General features: G+C 48.3%; 1 protein-coding gene across 1 annotated transcript; it reads right to left on the bottom strand.

The window, feature by feature from the left end:
• Positions 1–1,935: 1,935 nt before the first annotated feature.
• BFAR (bifunctional apoptosis regulator) lies at positions 1,936–21,265 on the bottom strand. Its single transcript, XM_049768485.1, has 8 exons — positions 21,108–21,265; positions 12,746–13,080; positions 10,669–10,873; positions 8,497–8,666; positions 6,476–6,620; positions 4,800–4,973; positions 3,466–3,668; positions 1,936–2,247 (listed from the first exon to the last, which is right to left on the bottom strand). Exons 2-8 carry the CDS (start codon positions 13,006–13,008, stop codon positions 2,055–2,057), a joined length of 1,353 nt encoding a protein of 450 aa, XP_049624442.1. The 5' UTR covers positions 13,009–13,080; positions 21,108–21,265; the 3' UTR covers positions 1,936–2,054.
• Positions 21,266–21,796: the final 531 nt, after the last annotated feature.

The following is a 21,796-nucleotide window of genomic DNA, read 5'->3' as shown; positions in this document are numbered from 1 at the left end:
GCGGTCCGTCCAAGGCTAGTGCAGGCAAGGCAGGCACCTTACCTTCAGCGCCACCGCCCGGCCCCTAGCTTTTATTTTTTAATTTTTTTGTTTTGGGGCCACCTATGGTGGTACTGCGGGGTTTCTCCTAGAAGGCAGGCTTGGGATGCCGGGATCTAATTTGGGTCAGCCGTGTGCAAAGTACGTACATGACTTTGTCCACTGTACTATCTATCACTCCAGCCCCAATTTTCAGGCTATTTTAAGAACACAATAGGAATTCTCTGATTAAACTTGGTGGGAAGAGTCTATCTGGGTAGCCCACCTCAGAATATATCCCCATTTCCTGCTGGAGATAAGGTGCAAGAGTCCTTTGCTCAGTGCCAGTGCCAGTGCCAGATCCCAGGCCTTCCCCAAGGCCAAATGTGATATTACTCAGCTGGGAAGCAGGATGGATGTGTGTGTGTATGTGTGTGTGTGTGTGGGGGGAGAGAGAGAGAGAGAAAGAGAGAGAGAGAGAGAGAGAGAGGAGAAAAAGAGGAGAGAGAGAGAAGAGAGAGAGAGAAAGAGAGAGAGAGAGAGAGAGAGAGAGAGAGAGAGAGAGAGAGAGAGAGAGAGAGAGAGAGAGAGAGAGAGAGAGAGAGAGAGAGAGAGAGGTGATAGGCCAATCTTCACCCAGCTCCACCTCAGCTTAAGAAAATAGCATCAGGGCCCGGAGAGATAGCACAGCGGCGTTTGCCTTGCAAGCAGCCGATCCAAGACCATATGCTCCCGTGACTGCCAGGAGCTATTTCTGAGCAGACAGCCAGGAGTAACCCCTGAGCAATGCCGGGTGTGGCCCAAAAACCAAAAAAAAAAAAAAAAAAAAAAGAAAAGAAAAGAAAATAGCATCAGGGGCAGGTCCTGAGTGTCTGTTGGGTGAAGCCTTGCAGGTCAAGGGGTAAACAAGTAGAAATAAAATCTTCTCCCTCTATAACTCAGGAGTCCTCATGTTGCTCCTTGGCCCTGTCCTCACTGGGCTGAGACATAAGAGTCAATTGTACCTATGACAGTTTTCTAAATATATTCTAAGAAATGAATAGATAAAGCTCTAGATAGAAACTTCAACTGCATTAAAAAAAATGTCTTTATTTTTATTTCAAGTAATGTCTCCAAACTTTCAGGTGCAAAGTTTGAAATCTTCAAAGATACAAAGTATTCATGAAAAGTTTCATGGAGTCACCAAATCCCTTTGGATGTGAAGCTCTGTGGGACCTGGCCCCGGGTGTGATGGTGGAGGCCTCAGTTTCCATGCCTGCTCCTTCCACACCGAAGGCCAGAGTCCGGCTCCCTCTTATGGGCAGCACTGGGCATCCACAGACATCACCGCAGGACAGACAGTAAGGATAATACAGTGTGAGGTCAACGTGTGAAACATTTCCCCAAATGTAAGGGCTCTTCCGGAATTTATTTTACAGATTAAAATCTAACATTCATGGCCCTAGCCTGACCTCCCCATCCCCCTGTCACAAATAGTAGAGCAGAGGAAGATCAGCCTGATAGGGGTCACTGTCTACCTGTCCACTCACTGCCTGGCAATCCCTTCCCAAGTCAGTGACTCCCATGTTCTGGAAATGAGCACAAAACAGAGACTATGAGGTCAGTGGTGAATGGAATACTCTTAGGGCTTTTGCTGGGGGACTCTTCTGGCAGTGCTCCTGTAAGAGTTCTGGATTGTCCATAAGCTTTGTGGATATACATCTGGCAAAAACTCCATCTCTCTAAACTTGACCTTGACTGAGGACAGGCCTGGGTTCCAGCTTATTCCAGAGGTCTGGTTGGTCAATGATCAGGATCAGGGCTGCCAATGTAACTGTCGCCTTCATGTCGGCCACACCTTGTCTCCAAAGGCTCCTGGAAAGTCCCCACAGCCTAAGCCCCCATGAGAAAGGCGGAGTGGGAGACTGTAGCTGGCTTCACCCCAGGCCCAGGAAGAGGACAGGGGAGGAGCTGAGGTCTCCTCACTCTTCAGGTTAGAGAATGGGAGTGGCTCCCACTCACTCAGACCTCAGCTGGGCAGGATGAGGCTGGGGCCGTCACAGCACCTGGGTTTCGAGTCTCCGCACCTCCTTGACCACCAGATCAATGTTAATAATCGGGTTGAAGTACAGGGCCCAGTAGAAGAGACAATTGCAAACAAACTGAGGAATGAGGGGCCAGAACATGGCCACGAAGAGGCCTTGTGTCGACACTTTCCAGAAATGGCTCCACATCCGCTGAGGCACCGTCCTGCAGAGGGGAGAGGGAGGCTGAGAGGAAGAGGTGGGGTGCATGGCCCAAGGCTCTACCCAGTGCAGTGTCTGGTCACCTGGGGAATTGAGGCCTCTTTTCTGCCACCCCCGTGCCTGGCTCCTGTCTTAATATGAACAGGTCATCCTTTCCTCTGGGCCCCTTGGACGGGTGAGGTGCCCCATCTGTCTACTTTAGCACACATCACACTTTACATTTCCCCTTTGTTTAAAGGACTTCAGGCTAAGAATTAGCACAGGGGTCAAGCTGTTTGTCTTGCATGTGGCTGAGTCCAGTCACCCATGGAAGAACTGGGTCCAGGGTGAGGTATTAGTGTTAGAGCTATTCATTGGTGCTAGCCCCAGCGGTACTTAAGGGTCCCCGTAGGATAGTCAACTTGGGGCCTGGCACAAGCCAGGCCCACATTTTCCCTCTCCCTGGTGTTCGTCAGTGCCAGAGATAGGACAGCAGGAAGGGTGCTTGCCTTGTATGCAGCAAATGTGGGTTTTATCCCTGGCATCCTATATGGTCCCTGAGCACAGCCAGGAGTGACTATTTTGCCTTTGTTTTTGGGCCACACCTAGCTGTGCTGAAGGGTTACTCCTGGCTCTGTGCTCAGAAATTGTTTCTGGCAGCCTTAGCGGACCATATGGGATCCTTATGATTGAACCCAGGTCCATCCCAGGTGTTCTGCATGCAAGACAAACACTGCTGGATTTTTTTTTTTTTTTTTTTTTTTTTTTGGTTTTTGGGCCACTCCCGGCGATGCTCAGAGGTTACTCCTGGCTGTCTGCTCAGAAATAGCTCCTGGCAGGCACGGGAGACCATATGGGACACCGGGATTCGAACCAACCACCTTTGGTCCTGGATCAGCTGCTTGCAAGGCAAACGCCACTGTGCTATCTCTCCGGGCCCAGGAGTGATTCTTGAGTGCAGAGCAAGGAGTAAACTATGGGAACTGCTGGGTATGGCCTAATGCACCCCACTCCCACAGGCAAAAGAAGAACCAACCCAATCCCAAAGGGATTTCGTGTGTGTGTTTGTGTGTGTGTGTGTGTGTGTGTGTGTAGGGGGGTCCTCTATTCCTCAATCCTGTGTGTGTGTGTAAGGGAGGGTCTCTGTTCCCCAATTCCAAACAAAAAGGATTTCGTGTCTGTGGGGGGGGGGGGGATCTCTGTTCCCCAATCCCTGTGGCTGCCACAAAGTAAACACACTTACTTCAACTCACTTCTTGACCAGATCCTCCAAAATGAGAATAACTCCAGAACCGAGAGCAGCATGGCATTGACAATGAGGAACCGGGACGTCCAGTAATGGACCTCCAGCCAGTCCCAGGCGAACTCGGCGATGAGCTGGTATGGGAGGAAGGAGTACTTGACCAGGAATTCTCTCCACTGCTTCCATGTGGGCTCCCGGAGATCCTGTCATAACAACATACATGTGAGGATGACGGAAGGGACACACCCACCCTCGGGAATGACTTCCACATGCTGTGATCAGCCAGGATGTTATATATTTATTAGTTTATTTGGTGTTGGGTCACACCTGGCAATACTCAGTGCTACTTCCTGGTTCTGTATTCAGGAGCTACTCCTAGTTCTGTGCTTAGGGATCACTCCTGTCTGTGCTTGGGGGACCATAAGGGGTGCTAGGGATCAAAACTTGCAAGACAAGTGCCCTATCTGCTGTACTATCTTCCCAGTCCCATTTATCTTTACTTTTCATTATCAAGGCACTGTGATTTACGTTATTCTTAGTTGGGTTTTTTTTTGGGTGTACTATATTTCAGCACCGGTCACACCACCAGTGCCAACTTCCCTTCACCAGGCTCCCAGATGCGCTTTTCCATTCCCCAGCCTGCCTCGTTGATACTCACTTTTCTTTGGTTGGGACTCAGAGCTGACCCCTAGCTCTGTGCTCAGAGATCATTCCTGGGCTTGGGGGACCCTATGGAGTGCTGGGGGTCAAAGCCAGATTGGCAATGTGCAAGTCAAGTGCCTTCCTTGTAGTACTATCTTTCAGGTCCATAAAGCAACTATGTTGATACTAACTCTGCTGTGGCAGGACAAATATTTATCCTTTGGGGATTTTGCTGAGATCCTGACAACCAGCCAGGCAGCTTGCCAGAAACCTAGTCCTTGGATGACCTCAATCTATGTAAACTCTTGTAATAGGAGCAGTGGCTGGAGCCATAGTATGGCAGGGAGGGCATCTGCCTCACATGTGGCTGACCCAGGCTCAATCCCTGGCAGCCATATGGTCTTCTGAACACCACCAGGAGTAACCCCTGAATGCAGAGCCAGGAGTAACCCTTGAGGATTGCCAGGGTTGATTTTTGGGTTATTGCCCCCCTCCCCCAGATATCCAAAACAGAAGCTATGCTCTTTTTGTTTTCCTTAAGATTTCAAGTCCAGAAGTAGCTGGGGAAAGAGGAGTCTCTTGGGGTGGGGGGAGGGCAGAGGTCTCTTAGGTTTGTTTTCTCACTATGAAAAAGTCCATACAACAACACACAGTGGGGGCCAGTTGCCATCCCAGGCCATCCACAGGCCTACCAGGAGCTTGGTGATGAGGTCCTCGCTTGAGCTGTCCTCCTGCAGTGGGCAGATGGTGTGGATGAAGGGCAGGAAGGTGTCTGTGTAGTCGAACAGGTAGAGGTACAGCAGGCCAAGCCTCGGGGAACTCTTCAGGGCATAGAGCAGGAACAAGGACCTGCCTGGATTCACTGCCTGTGGGGAGGGGGCAACATGCTTAAAACTACAGCAGCCAGGGGCTGACGCAGTGGTGCAAGTGGTAGGGCTTTGCCTTGCATGCGCTAACCTAGGATAGACAGCGGTTTGATCCCCCGCATCCCATATGGTCCCCCAAGCCAGGAGCAATTTCTGAGTGCCTAGCCAGGAGTAACCCCTGAATGTCACCGGGTGTGGCCCAAAGACCAATAATAATAATAATGATAATGATAATAATAAAATAAAAAGTATTTCAGGGGCTGGAGCAATGGCACAGTGGTACGGCGTTTGCCTTGCATGCAGCTGACCCAGGACGGGCCATGGTTCCATCCCTGGCAAACCATATGGTAGCCCAAGCCAGGAGCAATTTCTGAGTGCATAACCCCTGAGCATCACTGGGTATGGCCCCAAAACCAAAACCAAAACCAAACAAAAAAACCCACACAAGAAAATTACAGCAGCTGGCTTCCTGCCCACAACATTTACTGGCCCTTATTCTGTGGGCATGGCTCACACGAATGTTGACTGAATAAAAATGCAAGAGAAGGCAATGGATCTACCAAGTTAATACTATCTGAAAGCAGATTTCTAGTTCTGGCTGCATTAGACTGGAAAGCAATTTTCCACAATGTGATCAGAGATTTGTTTGCATGCTCTGGTGGGAGGGTTGGGCCACTCCCAGAGGAGCTCTGAGGACCATGTACTCTTGTTAGTACTCTTGTACTATCTCTGCAGACTGTAGAGATCTTTTGCTGTTTTTGTTTTGAAGCCACACCTGGAGGTATTATGTGTTATTCCTGGCTCTGCAATCGGGAATCCTGGTGGCTCAGGGTACTATATGGGATTCAGGGGATCAAACCCAGGTCAACTATTGCAAGGCAAAAGTACCTTACATGCTACACGATCATTCAGGCCCTTCTGTGTACTGTTTGTTACTTGTTCTTCATAATAAACTTGAGGTGCCAGAGTGACAAAATTACAGTGGAAAGGGCACTTGCCTTGCACATGGCTGACCCAAACTCAATCCCCAGCATCCTTTATGGTCACTGGAGCACCATTAGTGTAGAGCCAGTACTAACAGCTGAGTATCACCGAGTGTGGTCCCCCCAAACAACAACAAAACAATTTCCATACAGCACTGATTCTCAGAGTGGGGGAAAAAAGGGAAACACTGTCGAACAGCAGAAAAAAAATGTATGGATTGTCACATCACTCATGTTAGGGCCCAGGATAAGAGGGACAGGATCCACAGTGATGGAAGGACAGGCCAAAGGCAATGTTCAGGGTTCTACCTGTTCCATTACAAAGAGAAGCCCACGAAACCCCCTGCCCTGGAGCTTGTGGGTCCAAAGCCCTGGACCAGAAGAGGGACAATGGAGCCCAGAAAGGCTCCTCAGCCGACAGCCGAGTGCAGTGGGACTTGATGGTTTCTGCAACCGGGAGTGGGTAGTTGATCATGGGGCTGTACACTAAATCTTTTCACAGGGCACAGGGGGTTTCACCTTATATTCCCAGAGGTTCTGCGGCGGTTTCACACCCAGAGCTTTAACACGCTCCAGTTCCATGAGGATGGCTCTCCGGTGGCTGCTGTTCTCCACAGTGTAGGGTGCCCTGGAAAACTCTTCCTCCGTTAGCATCAGAAGCAACCTGTGGACAGGGATGGGTGTTGCATAACAGCCCTTTGGATGGGGTTGGATGGTGGTGGATGGTGATGGAGGGATGAGAGGCCTTTCTCCTCTAGCCCAAGACTGGGCTACACCCCCCTCTCCAGCCAGCGGGTCAGCAGCTTTCAGGATAGCGGTGAGTAGAAAACTCATAAGCAATCAGGCTTTTGGAGATATCATCTTTATTCAGCCCTGGCCAACAACACATGTGGCTTCTCTCATAACCTTTTACGCTGGATCCTTATTCAGCCCTACATTCTAACTTGTCTTTCTGCCATCTCTCCTCCTGCTTCCCACTCCATCCTCTATCCATGCAAATCCCCTTTGCCCCTGAGGCCAAACTTTTTATTATCTACCAAAGACCCTGCCCAGATATGGGCAAGTCTTTCTTGTAGGTAAGGCTACACAGGAAAAATGGGGGATGGGGTTACAATGGGGTTCTTTGGAACTTATGGATGAAAAACGATTTTCCCTTTATCCTTCCCTCCTTCCTTCCCTCTTTCCCTGCCTGATTTCTGGGCCACATCTGGCAACGCTTAGTGGTTTCTCCAAGGACTAAGCACACACTTTTTTCCTTTTGGATTTTGGGCAACACCCAAAATTGTGCTCAGGGGGTTACTTCTGGCTCCATAATCAGAAATTACTCCTGGCAGGTTTGGGGGACCATATGTGATGCTGGGGACTGAAACCAGGTTGGTCTGGCCCTGAACATACATTTTGACCCCTAACACAGCTGGAAGCGAGTCCTGAATGCAGAGCCAGGAGAAGCCCCCGAGTACTGCTGGGTGCGGCCCCCGAACCTAAAAAAAAAAAACGGGGCCAGAAAGATAGCACAGTGGTAGAGCATTTGTGTTGCATGCGGCTAACCCAGGAGGGACCTGATTTAATTCCTGGCATCCCCATATGGTCCCCCAGCCTGCCAGGGGCAATTTTTGAGTACAGAGCCAGGAGTAACCCCTGAGCGCTGCTGGGTGTGGCCCCAGAACCAACCAATCATAAAAAAATAAAGTTTAAAAAAAAATAAAACAATGGGGCCTGAGAGACAGCATGGATGTAAGGTGTTTTCTTTTCATGCAAAAGGTCATTGGTTCGAGGGGCCGGGCGGTGGCGCTGGAGGTAAGGTGCCTGCCTTGCCTGCGCTAGCCTAGGACGGACCGCGGTTCGATCCCCCGGCGTCCCATATGGTCTCCCAAGAAGCCAGGAGCAACTTCTGAGCGCATAGCCAGGAGTAACCCCTGAGCGTCACAGGGTGTGGCCCAAAAACCAAAAAAAAAAAAAAAAAAAAAAAAAAGGTCATTGGTTCGAATCCCAGCATCCCACATGGTCCCCAGCCTGCCAGGAGCGATTTCTGAGCATAGAGCCAGGAGTAACCCCTGGGTGTGACCCAAAAACCAAAAACCAAAACAAAAAAAACAAAAAACAAATCAAGGACCAGAGTGATAGCAGTAGGGCATTTATTTGCCTTGCACGCTGCCAATCCTCGACAGACCTGGGTTTGATCCCTGAATCCCGTATGGTCCCCCAAACCTGCCAGGAGTGATTCCTGAGTGCAGAGCCTCAGTATCTGAATGGGAAAAAAATACAATTCAACTGAAAACAACTGCTATATACTCTTAAGTGTGTACACGTGTTTGTCTTTTTTGGGCCAAGCCTGGTGATGTTCTGGTGCGACTCCAGAGGTACTCAGGGACCCACGTGGATCTGGAGATTTAACCCTGGCTTCCTGCATGCAAAGCCTGCATGCTAGCTCTCGAGCCACCACTCCAACCCGAAACAGCCCTCATTTTACAGCAGGCGGGTGAAATTTCAGTCGGGCTGCGTGAAAGCTTCTGAGGCTGACAGCAGATTCTGCTCCTTACCTTCCATTCACTCTTTCTGCCAGAAACCTGTCTCTGTAGAGAGAGGCCCACGGGCCCAGCTGCTCCAGCCACAGGACCACCTCCTCCGCGGTCCATTTGGCCACGGCCTTGTGCACCAGGAGGTCATGCTCCGATTCTCGGCTGCTCCAGTGATACACGAGCAGGACCACCTGGGGAGAAGCCACAGGGACCTGAGGACACAGAAGGTTCCAAATCCAGGAGAGTGGGAAGGAAAAGGAAGGAGCTGATCTCCAAGGGACGCAAGGTTTATTCACAGGAGTAGGAAGTGTGGCAGAAGCCTGGGAATACAGTTATCCTGCTGTGGATGGCTGGGCTTAGGGGACAGGCAGCAGCAGGAAGGACCACATGCACTGGTAACCCCATCAACTTGGGCTAAGTTAACTGATTCTTTTGTGTGTGTGTGTGGGGGGGGGGGGGGACAGCCACACCCAGTAGTGCCCAGAGCTTAATCCTGGCTCTGCACTCAAGAATCACTCCTGGCAGGCAAGAGAACTCTATAGAATGATGGGAACTGAACCCAGTTGGCTCTGTGCAAAGCAAGTGCCCTACCTGCTGTATTATCACACTGGCCATAGTTCTCATCTTTTCTTTCAGGAAATTAATAATGATTAGCTTTTGCTGTGTGGATTTGAGAAAGAAAATAGTTTCTGGGTTGGATATGAGTAGTGCCCGAGTTCAGGGAAGCTCTAGGCAAGGCAGATGCTCTCAGGTTCGGACTATGTCACCCTTCTGACTGTTCTTTATAGGCTCAAACTGACATTCAGTAGGGCTCCAAACACAGGCCTTCTATCTCCCTGAAGAATTATATGACTTGCTGGGACAGCGGGTAAGGTTTTGCCTTGCACTAAGCTGACTTCGGTTCAATAGCCACCTGAATTCCTCTAGGATTCTTGAGTGCAGAGCTACAGCCAAAGCCAGGAGTAATCTCTGAGTACCACCAGGTGTGGTCCAAAACCCCACCAAAATAAACAGAGAAACAAACAAATAAAAGAAGTATTTCACAACACACAAACTTCATTCAGTGTTCAATCGGAATTACCATACATGGTGTGACTGCTGGTCACTAAGGTGTACTTCTAAAGTGACCTCATGGGGGGTCAAAGTGACAGCACAGTGGTAGGGCATTTGCCTTGTAACTGGCCAAACCAAGACAAACTCTGGTTCAATTTCCAGCATCCCATATGGTCCCCTGAGCCTGCTAGGAGTTATTTCTTTTTCTTTTTTTTTTTTTTTTGGTTTTTGGGACATACTCGGCAGCGCTCGGGTCACTCCTGACTCTATGCTCAGAAATTACCCCTGGCAGGCACAGGGGACCATATGGGATGCCGGGATTTGAACCACCGTCCTTCTGCATGAAAGATAAATGCCTTACCTCCATGCTATCTCTCCAGCCCCAGCTAGGAGTGATTTCTGAGCAGACAGCCAGGAGTAACCCTTGAGCACTGCCGGGTGCGGCCCAAAAAAACCTCCCAGAAATAAAATAAAACTAATTAATTAAAAGAACTATTAAAAAATAATAAAGCAGGGGCTGGAGAGATAGCATGGAGGTAAGGCGTTTGCCTTGCGTGCAGAAGGTTGGTGGTTCGAAGCCTGACATCCCATATGGTCCCCTGAGCCTGCCAGGAGTGACCCCTGAGCACTGCCAGGTGTGACCCAAAAACCAAAAAATAAAATAAAATAAAGCGGGGCCGGGCGGTGGCGCTAAAGGTAAGGTGCCTGCCTTGCTTGCGCTAGCCTTGGACGGACCGTGGTTCGATCCCCCGGTGTCCCATATGGTCCCCCAAGCCAGGAGCAACTTCTGAGCACATAGCCAGGAGTAACCCCTGAGCGTTACCGGGTGTGGCCCAAAAACCAAAAAATAAATAAATAAATAAATAAAATAAAATAAAGCGACCTCAAGGGGGTCAGAGAGATAATACAGTGAATAAGCCTTTGCCTTATACACAGCTGACCCAGGTTTGACCTCCAGCATCCCATATGGTCCCCCAAGTACCACAAGGAATGATTACTGAATGCAGAGCCAAGAGTAAGCCCTGAGCATATCTGAGCATTTGTGGCCCTCCCCAAACAAACAAACAAACAAACAAAAAAATCCATAAAGTGACCTCCTGGGCACCAGGGGAAAGAAGGAGCGAGCCACAACATACTTACGGCCACACCGGTCAGAGCTGTGAGCACTCCTGAAAAGAATCCCCCTCCTCTTTGCGGATTTACGCGGCCAGTGCTGGGTGCTAAGGAGATCTGATCATTGCCATATTTCTGAAAGGCTGCCAGACTCTGGACCACGTCACTGTTCTGCTGAATGTCCTGCAGTCGCATTCGAATGGCATCAGGAAAGAGCTTCTCAATGGCATCCCTGTAGCGATCAGAAAAAAATGTCAAAGGACTATTGTGAAACCACAGATATTTATAGCAGAGAACAGAAATAGAACGAGGGCTCAATATTTAATAATACACAAGGACGGGCCTGGAGCAATACCACAGCGGTAAGGAGTTTGCCTTGCACACAGCCAACATAGGACGGACCCCAGTTCAAATCCTGGCATCCCATATGGTCCCCTGAGCCTGCCAGGAGCGACTTCTGAGCTCAGACCCAGGAGTAAGGTGTAACCCCTCCAAAAACATACACAAAGACTACAGAGGAGGGTACAAGAAGATCAGTTACAACCCTGTCATTATTTAATAAATATAGATTTGGGGCCATACATGGTAATGCTCTCCTGGCTCTACATTCAGGGATCACACCTGGCTGTGCTCAGGGGGACCATATGGGATGCCAGGGATCAAACCCATGTTGGCTGCATTTTAAGAGAAATGCCTTAGTCATTGTACTATCTCTCTGGCTCCCAATCATGTGATAATTAAAAAAATTTAAGATAAGGGCCAGAGAGATAGCATGGAGGTAGGGTGTTTTTCCTGCATGCAGAAGGACAGTGATTCAAATCCCGACATCCCTTATAGTCCCCCTGAGCCTGCCAGGGGTGATTTCTTTCTTTTTTTTTTTTTTTTTTTTTTTTTTGGTTTTTGGGCCACACCCTGTGACGCTCAGGGGTTACTCCTGGCTATGCGCTCAGAAGTTGCTCCTGGCTTCTTGGGGGACCATATGGGACGCCGGGGGATTGAACCGCAGTCCGTCCTAGGCTAGCGCAGGCAAGGCAGGCACCTTACCTCCAGCGCCACCGCCCGGCCCCCACCAGGGGTGATTTCTGAGTGTAGAGCCAGGAGTAACCCCTGAGCGCTGCCAGCTATGACCCAAAAACTAAACAAAAACAAAACAAAAAATTTAAGATAAAACCGAGCACATTCCTTGCACCTGGCCAATGCAGGTTCTATCCCCAGCAAGTCATAGGGTTTCCCCCGAGTACCCAGGAGTGATCCCTCAGTGCAGAGTCAGCCCAGAGCACTGCTATGTGTGGCCAAAAACAGACAAAAATGGGCCGGAGTGATAGAACAGCAGTAAGGCATTTGCCTTGCATGCAGCCAACCTGGGACGAACCCTGGTTCAATACCCAGAATCCCACATGGCCCCTCAAGCCTGCCAGGAGCGATTCCTGAGCACAGAGCTAGGAGTAACGCCCGAGCACCATTGGGTATGGCCCAAAAAACACACAAAAACCAGGATCAGAAAGATAGTTCAAAGTACTGAGCATGTGTTTCACATGCAGGAGGCTCAGGTTAAGGCGTGGCACCACCCTCCACAGAGGAGAGCAAATCCCAACCACAGAACTCTGGATGAGCCAACTCACTCCCCAATCAATAAAAATGGAAAAAACCAACACATCCTCTAAAGAAATGGCTAAAGAAATAGGCCAATGATTGAATGAAAACAGAAACATGTGCAACTACAGAAAGGAAATCACTAAAGTCAGAACTTCTTATGGCTCCCATCAGCCCATAAATGTGCAGAAAGGCTCTTAGGAGCTGAAGAGAGAGTTTGATGGGCTGGAACGCATGTTCTGCATGTAGGAGGCCTGGGCTCAATCCCCAGCACTACCACAGAGCAATCAGTAAGGATGGAGTTTGAAATAGGACCCCAAGCACTGCTGGGTGTGTCCCCTCTCGACCTGGCCACCCCCCTACCAAAAATAAAGAGCTGGAGATTTGGCTCAGTGATAGAGCACTTGTTTCACCAGCTGTCAGGTCCTGGATTCCATCCCAGGTAGTGCCCCAGAGAAACTGTAGCTCAAAGTTCCGTGAGTTCCTAACAATGGCCCAGGCTGCTCATTACCTGAGGAGAATATTGACTTTGGGGAAGCCTTCCCACTTTTCTCGGCACTCCGGACACTCGGTTTTCTTGGATGAGACCCACCATAATGCGAGGCAGTGGCGGCAGAAGCTGTGGCCACAGTTCAAGGTGGTGGGGTTGACCAGGATGTCATAGCAGCAGTGACAGGAAAACTCGCTGATGGAGATCTGAGGGGAGGGAGTGCCAGACCAGGCCTCTTCCTCTTGGACCACAGGTTTCAGGTCATCTTGCAGGGATGCCTCCATCTCAACAAACTCTGGGACCCACAAACCTGAAGAGTCTTAGACTGAGATAACCGTTGCAAAGCATCACTAAATCTAGGAGGGGGAAAAAGAGAAAGTGAACACATTCTGTGATGGGTGTTTGAAACTACGATTGTTCTAGCAAAGCTCTGAATTTTTAAATTGTATTTATTTATTTTTGAGTGACTATTGGGAAAAAACTTTTTTTTTTTTTTTTTTTTTTTGGTTTTTGGGTCACACCTGGCGGCGCTCAGGGGTTACTTCTGGCTGTGCATTCAGAAATTGCTCCTGGCAGTCTTGGGGGACCATATGGATGCTGGGGATCAAACCTGGGTTGGCCATATTCAAGACAAGTACCCTACCTTCTGTCATCAAATGGAGGGCCAGAGTGAAAGTACAGTGGGTCATGTCTTGTTTGTACTTGAGCTGGATTTTATCCTCGGCATCCTATATTGTCCCCAGAGCTGAACCAGGAGTGAGTGAAGAACTCAGAGGAAGTCCTTGGTACTGCTGGGTTTGGGCCTCTCCACAAAAAAAAAAAAAAAAAATAATAATAATAATGGTAATAGATTACTAAAACTACCTCATGGAACTGTGTAAAGCATAAAGGAAACCTTTAAGTTCTGGCCTAGGTAATCAAGAAACGCTGCCCTCCATTCTGAGATTCGTGATATTTTCATCTCCATTTCACATGGTCAAAAACGGAGGGGCCTGAGTGATAAGACAACAGATAAGGCAGTTCTGCTTTGCATGTGGCTGTCCCGTGTTCAATCCCCAGCATCCCATAGGATCCCCTGAGAATTGCTAGCAGAGATTTCTGAGTGCAGAGCCAGGAATAATCCCTAATCACTGCTGGGTATGCACCTGACTATCAACCCCCCAAAATGGATTCCATAATTTCACTAATGAAACTTTTTTTGGGGGGGAGGGTTATACCTGGTGGCATTCAGGGGTTACTCCTGACTCTGCCCTCAGAAATCACTCCTGGCAAGCACGGGGGAATACATGGGGACCATCCTGAATTGGCTGTGTACAGGGTAAATGCCCTACCGCTGTGCTATCTTTCCAGTCCCTGAAACCTTGTATTAACTTTTTTAAAAATAATATCTTTATTTAGCACCATGATTACAAATATGTTTGTAGTTGGGTTTCAGTTATAGAAAAGAACACCCTTCGTTCACCAGTGCAACCTTCCCACCACCAATGCTCCCCTCTCCTTCCTCCCCCAGCCGCTGTCTGTATTTGAGACAGGCATTCTATTTCTCTCACTCATTACCATTATCGTGATAGGTATTAATGTAGTTATTTCTCTAACTGCACTCACCACTCTTTGTTGTAAGCTTCATATTATGGGCCAGTACTTCTAGCTCTCATCTCTTTTTATTAACTTTTTTTGGAGTCACACTTGGCCAGGTTCCTTTGAGATCGGCCCCAGGTGGTGGTGCCAGAATGAAACCTGGGCCTCCTGTAATGCAATGCCCATACATAGCTTTGTTCACTTGACCCAACTGATAGGGAAGAAGTAACACCCTCTGGTGACGTGAATAATTGCAAGAGAGCTGTCACCACCAACTTTCTGATTTCCCAAATGCCTCTGCTGCTTGAGTATTTATTTGAAAACACATGGAGTAGGGGGAATGAATGGGTGGGGACACCTATAGTCTCCCAATCATTCTTTGTCATTCAAGAAGCAAGTTGAACTTGGCAGTTCCTTCCTGAGAAGGAAGCTGTTTGTCTATCCAGCTCATGTGTTAGCTACAAATTCATCCAAAGTGCTGCTGGCCAGAAGGAGGAAGTGGAGAGAGCACTGTTGATATCCTTGGGTTCTCTGTCCAATGTTTAGGAAAATCAACTTTCCTAAAGGCAAGATTTGAAAAATGAGGGGCCAAAGTGATGGCACAGTGGGTAGGAAGTTTACTGAGTATACAAGTGATCTGGATTTGATTCCCAGCACTCCATATAGTCCTCGAAGCACAGAGTCAGGAGTAACCCCTGAGCACCATAATGTATGGTCCCCAAACAAAACAAGTAAAAGGGAATTTATCAAAGGAGTATTAATTCCCAATTTAATAATTTTTGTTTGTTTGTTTTTTGTTTTGTTTTGTTTTTTGTGCCACACCTGACGACGCTCAAGGTTTACTCCTGGCTATTTGCTCAGAAATAGCTCCTGGCAGGCACGGGGGACCTTATGGGACACCAGGATTTGAACCAACCATCTTTGGTCCTGGATCGGCTGCTTGCAAGGCAAATGCAGCTGTGGTATCTCTCCGGCCCTTTGGTTTTTGTTGTTGTTGTTGTTGTTGTTTGGCTTTTGGGTCACAGCTGGGAGCACTCAGGGGTTCCTCCTGGCTCTACTGGAAGGCTCGGGGGACCATATGGGATGCCAGGATTCGAACCACCGTCCTTCTGCATGCAAGGCAAATGTGCTACCTGCATGCTATCTCTCTAGCCCCCAATTTAATAATTTTTATAGGGGCTGGAGCAATAGCACAGCAGATAGGGCATTTGCCTACCTTACTAGGGTTTGACCCAGGAATCCCATAAGGTCCCACAAACCCACCAGAGGTAATTTCTGAGTTCAGAGTCGGGCGTAGGTCCTGAATATCTCTGGGTATAGTCAAAAAATTAGGGAGGGGGAGAAAGAATTTTATATTGATGAATTTAATTTATTTACACTGATTTTTCAATAACACACACCTAAAACTTAAGATAATGCAATATTACTTCTTTTCTTACCCCCCTCTATTTTTTTTTTCAGGAGTGGGGGCACACCTGGGAGTTCTCAGGGCTTACTCTTGGCTCTGTGCTCAGGGATCACTTCTGGTGAGGTTCAGGGAACCATATGAGTTGCAGGGAAGCTAATCTGGGTTGGTTACATGCAAGTCAAGTGTCCTACCTTCTGTCTTATCTCTCCAGACCCCTAGATCTCAATTTCAAATCACTGTCTGACATCAGTCCTGTGCTCACTCACCCTTCACTTGCCTAGGAACACTCATTTCTGCAAAGCTGAGAAATCCACAGGAATGAAAAGAAATCAGCATCGGCCAACAACGATGCTTTTTTGGAGAATACAAATTTCCACCTGTGTTTGGAAGGGTGTGTAGACCACTATTCCATGAGACAGAAGCAGAAACATTCCTAACAGGAGTAACAGGATGGACGGTTGGGGCACTCCTATTTCAGGAAGGTCAAGTCCAGTTGAGGGAACAACCACTGAAAACCTTGCTCAGACCCACAGACATGAAATGATCAGACTCAGGGGCCAGAGCAATAGCACAGCTGTAGGGCATATGCCTCACACAAGGTCAACAAAGGACGGATCCCGGTTTGAATCCCGGCATTTCATATGGTCTCCCAAGTCTGCTAGGTGTGACTTCTGAGCCTGGAATAACTTCTGAGCACCACCAGGTATGACCCAAAAAAACAAAAACAAAAAATTAAAAATAAAAGAAATGACAAGACTCATTCACTTGGGCTACTAAAATGAGAGGGACTGTGCACAGATTGCATGCCAAGGTCAGAATAACTGACACACCGAATGGTAAAACACACTGCACTCCAGGAGTTGGCAGTAGGAACCACCCCAGTGTTTTTCCTACTCCCAACACCCAGATCTTCTTCCAGGACAGGGTCAGAAATCACTGGGGCAAAGGCGGCCTGCTCAGTGGCAGCTGCCAGCTGCTGATCTTTGAAACCTGTGACTTACTGAGTGGGAAGGGCATTGTGCAAGATGAGTGCCCACTGAGAAGGCAAAACTGGCTCTCTCGAAACTGCCCTCTCTTGTTTCCGTTCTGTGGCACAGGTTGGGCCTTCTGCCCTTGACTCAATGCTGGACATGTCCAACCAGCTCAGAATATGAGCTGGGGGGAAGGTTGGACAAACAAAAGTGCAGGTGATTCACATGACTCTGGGTGCATCTTGGCTTGGAAATTCATGTTCTTTTCAGGTTTCACACTCTGTGGCTGGAGGACTCTTGATCTTGCCAAGCCAAGCCTGAGGTCCCCAAAGTCAGAAATGAAACTACAGAGTTCTATGGGGGCTCCCTAAGAACAACTGGCAGAGTGAGTTCTGGAGGTCTATAGCTAAAAACAAACATTCTTTTTGGTTTTTGGGTCACACCCAGCGGCTCTCAAAGGTTACTACTGGCTCTGTGCTCAGAAATTGCTCCTGGAAGGGTCAGGGGACCACATGGGATGCCAGGGATCGAACCCTGGTCCATCCCGGGTCGTCCTCATGCAAGGCAAATGCCCTACCACTGTGCTATCACTCCGGCCCCATGTAGCTGAAAAATCAAATCAACCAATATTTGACTTTCGTGGTAACTTTCTTTCTATATATAAATATATTTGCAGGTGAAGGGTAGTAACAGGAATCAAACCCAGATTTGTCTTGTGCAAGGCAAGCACCTTTCCAGCTCTAAATATCTCTCCAGCTCAATAAGACTTCCGTTGTTGTAGTTTTATTTTTGGATCACATCCAGTGGTGCTCAGCATGTACTCTTGGCAGGTTCGGGGACCATATGGGATATCAGAGATCAAACTTGGATTGGCCTTGTGTAAAGCAAAAGTAGTATTGGCCTTGTAACATAACTTTTTTCAAAAAAAATTTTAACCAAGAACACAAACTGTGGAGCCAGGATGATTACATTCATTCAGCTTTCACCAAATACTAGTTGTTTGACCACAGGAAAGCCACTTAGCTCTTATCTAAAAAAGCAGGGATGTCAATGCCATCAGTAGTGACAGGTCTAATAAATTAAGAAAGCATGGACTGGAGTGATGGTACAATGAGGTAGGAAGGGCACTTTGCCTTGCACATGTTAACCTGTGTTCGATCCCTGTTAACATATAGGGTCCCCTGAGTATCTCCACTGATCTCTGAGCACCTCAGTGATCTCTGAGTAAGCACCGAGCATTACTGGGTAAGGCCTCCAAACACAACAACAAAAATAAATGAACATAGCAGAGTACTTAGAATAGTGCCTGACCTATCAGGAGCACAATTGGTTTATTATTATTACTAGGATTCTTCCGAAACTACCCTACTACACACCCTACTCTATCTGGCCCTATTTGGGCATTTTCCTCTGTCCTCTCCTCCTGTAACCCAGCGCCACACACAGCGTCACAAGTATTCAAGTGACAAAGATCACAGTCAAATGAGACATAGAAGTCACTCTGCCCACACTGTAACTGATCCTTCCAATCCCCATGCTCAGACTTACTGCTGATGCTGCCTCTCCCCATAACTTCCCTGGAGAGACTGCTAGGGTGGGAACAGTCTAGCCTGGAGCCGGAGGACCTGAGGTCCAAACCAGCTGACATTTCTCATGCCCAGCCTCTTCGTTTTCATGTTCAAAGTTCTGGATAATAACATCTATTTAGGGCCAGAGAGATAGCAAGGAGGGAGGGCATTTGCCTTGCATGCAGAAGGATGGTGGTTCGAATCCCATCATCCCATATGGTCCCCTGAGCCTACCAGGAGCGATTTCTGAGTGTAGAGCCAGTAATCCCTGAGTGCTGCCAGGTGTGACCCCCCCCCCAAAAAAAAATCCATTTAGAAGATTTATTTCATTTGAAATAACCTTATTCTTTTAAGGAGCATTTTTTGTTTCTTTTGTTTTGTTTTGGGACCACACCTGGTGTCTCTCAGTCCTGGCTATGTGCTCAGAAACTACTCCTGGCTTGGGAGACCATCTGGGACGCCAGGGAATCGAACCGCAGTTTAGTCCTAAACTATCACGCACAAGGCAGATGCCTTACGGCTTGCGACACCACTCCAGCCCCTTGGAGCATTTCTTTTTTATTTAATTTTTTTTGGATTGTTTGTTTTGGGGGCACACCAGGCAAGCTTAAGAGTTACCATATTTTTACTCTATAAGAGGCACCTAACCATAAGATGTAGTTTATAGACAAGGAAAACAAGAAAAAATATATATTCTAAAGCAAATGGTGCAATGCGAGAAGCTGTCAGGAGACAGTGGCTGGGAACCACAAGCCTGTGAGGTGAAGTATATTTACAATATAAAGGTCCACAGCTGGTTAAACACATTTACCTAACTTTTTGTTGGTTTGTTTGTTTTTTGTTTGTTTTTGGGTCATACCCGATGGTGCTCAGGGTTTACTCCTGGCTCTGCGCTCAGAAATCGCTCCTGGCAGGCTCGGGAGACCATATGGGATGCCAGGATTCGAGCCTCGATCTATCCTGTGTTGGCCTCGTGCAAGGCAAATGCCTTAGCATCGTGCTATTGCTCTGGCCCCTACCTAACTTTTTTTAACATCAGAAAATAAAACAACATTTTTTAAATACTCAGGCTTAAAAAATAAACAAACAAATACTCAGGCTTCAGTTCCAGGAGACATTCGCTCCATAAGAAGCACAGACAGGGACTGGAATGATAGTGCCTTGCACGCGGCCAACACAAGAGGGACCCCTGCTCAAATCCCAGCATCCCATAAGGTTCCCTGAGCCTACCAGGAGCGATTTGACATATTATGGCTCTGTGCATAGGAATCATTCCTGGCAGTACTCTGGGGACTATATGCCAAGGATGAAACCTGGGTCAGCCAAGTGCAGGGCAAGTGTCCTACCAGCTGTACTACTATTAAAGCCAAAATGGATTTATTTATTTTGGTTGTGGAGGTCACACCCACCTTGAGGTCCTAGGATTGAACCTAAGCCTTTGCGTGTGTTCAGTAGGTTGATTGCTCTCTCCAATCCCTGAAGGAGGTTTATAGAACAAATTCTGCCCACAGAAACTCAAAGAGACTGCTGTATGACAATGACATTAATAATAGGACTATTGGGGCCAGAGGGGTGGTGCAGGCAGTAAGGCATTTGCCTTGCATGCACTAACCTAGGACAGACCTCGGTTCTATTCCCCGGTGTCCTATATGGTTCCCTAAGCCAGGGGCAATATTTGAGCACATAGCCAGGAGTAACCGCTGAGTGTCACCGGGTATAGCCCAAAAATTAAAAACAATAGGACTATTAATAGCAGTATTTACTGAGTAAGCAGGGTCAGTGCCAAACACCACCACTTTTAATTTAAAAAAAAATAAACGAGAATATTTCCCTGGAGAAGCACATTTTTTTTAATCTAATTATATGATGATAGTCAGGGGAGAACTGTTCGAATATAAAAGCAGGCAGTTTTATCAGACTAGAGACCAGAACAAAAACAATCCAAGCCCACGTGTACAAGGAGCAGGCTGTGGGATGTGGCCTAGCGAGAGGCCAAAGCTCCTTCCTATTGGCTCTTTAGAGAATATCAAGTCAACCCCCAAAGGACTGACCAATGAACTTGAGCGGGGAGGAAACACTGGGTCACACACGCCAGTAGGTCAACATCTGGATATGCTCCCTTCTCTACTCAAGTTGCTGCGAGGCAGCCCTCCTAGACTGCCAGCTAGGTAACCCTACATACCAGCTAAACAGCCCAACTCTCATTTGCTTCTTCCATCTTTCTCTTTAAAGCTCTTGATTTTTTTTAAAAACGGAAACTTTATTTCAAGTTCCGATTTTTGAGTCATGTTCTTGGAACTCAAAGAAAGGGCTGGGTTCTAGTCCAAGCTCAAAGTGACTCTGAGCTTTTGATTTTTGCTTTCCCCATTTTCTGCATATGGGAGCAATTTAAATCTATCAATAAAATGATATATATTTGGGGGGGCTGGGGCATGATCCGAAGTTCTGTGTGGGAGCTGGCACAGGGCCCCCCCAAGCACCCATCCATCCAACTTGAGATGTCAAAGCAATGTTTTCTCCTCCCTATTTCTTGCTCTTGGGGACACCCTGTAGCCAAGGGGAAGGGGGCTCTCACCCTAACCCCTGAGAGGGGACACACACAGACGAGACTCAACGACCAGGTTGTACCTACATGCAGCTCCCAGGAGAGGGATGGTGGTTGGTGGGAATTGGGGGGGCCTGGCCAAGCAGGGACCACCAGCACCCCGCAGCCACCACAGCATGACAGCTCGGCAGCACCTGGGCCTGGAGGAGCAGAGACCCTCACACCTCCTTCTTTGCAACGCCTCCTTCCCCGAATGGAACAAATCAAGCCCCCCACTTTCTCCAACCCCACCGCCCCGTTGCTTGCTTTTTACCAGGGCGATCGTCCGCAGCGGTGGAGCCCAGGAGCTTGACTTCACTTGACTTCCGGAAGCCACCCTGCGGGAAGTGTGGATTCCCGGAAGAAGCCCCGGGCCCGCGCGACCATAGAGGAGAGGCCACGCTCGCTTTCTAGCCCCCTCCACCCGCGACCTCCCCGCCGCCTAGAGTGGCCACTCCCTGGGCCCAGGACGTGCGCGCAGGCGCACTCCGCCCCGCCCCGCCCCGCCCCGCCCCGCCCCGCCCCTTCCACGGAATAGTCCGACCCGAGGCCTAGGCGTTGCTTTCTTGAGCTTGCAGCCCTTGGGTGTCAGTAACCGTTCCTTCAGGGCGTCAGTTTCTGGGGGTGGGTGGTGAGTGGTGGGGTGGAATGCACCCCAGATTCCGTGCAGAACAACTCTAGAACCCTGGCCAAAATTCCAATTTGCTGTAGGAAGGCTGTTGAATTTTTTTTTCTTTTCCCCTGTAATTTGGTTCTTTGAAAAAAATCCCAGGTCTGGAGAAGGTTAATGATTTTTTTTTTGGGGGGGGGTTGACCTCTTTCTTTCTCCCCACCCCCTGCTACTTTAGAAACTTTAGAAAGTCGATACTGTGCTGTGCTGGCATGGAGGAAGCCTGTGAGCAAAGTATATATACATTACAGTTCAATGGCATTAGGCACATTCACATTGTTGTGCAACCATTT

This window comes from Suncus etruscus, chromosome 2 (genome assembly GCF_024139225.1).
Source record: "Suncus etruscus isolate mSunEtr1 chromosome 2, mSunEtr1.pri.cur, whole genome shotgun sequence".
In the NCBI taxonomy this organism is placed as follows: domain Eukaryota; kingdom Metazoa; phylum Chordata; class Mammalia; order Eulipotyphla; family Soricidae; genus Suncus; species Suncus etruscus.
Note: the sequence above shows the minus strand (reverse complement) of the source record. Positions and strands in the feature narration are given on the sequence as shown.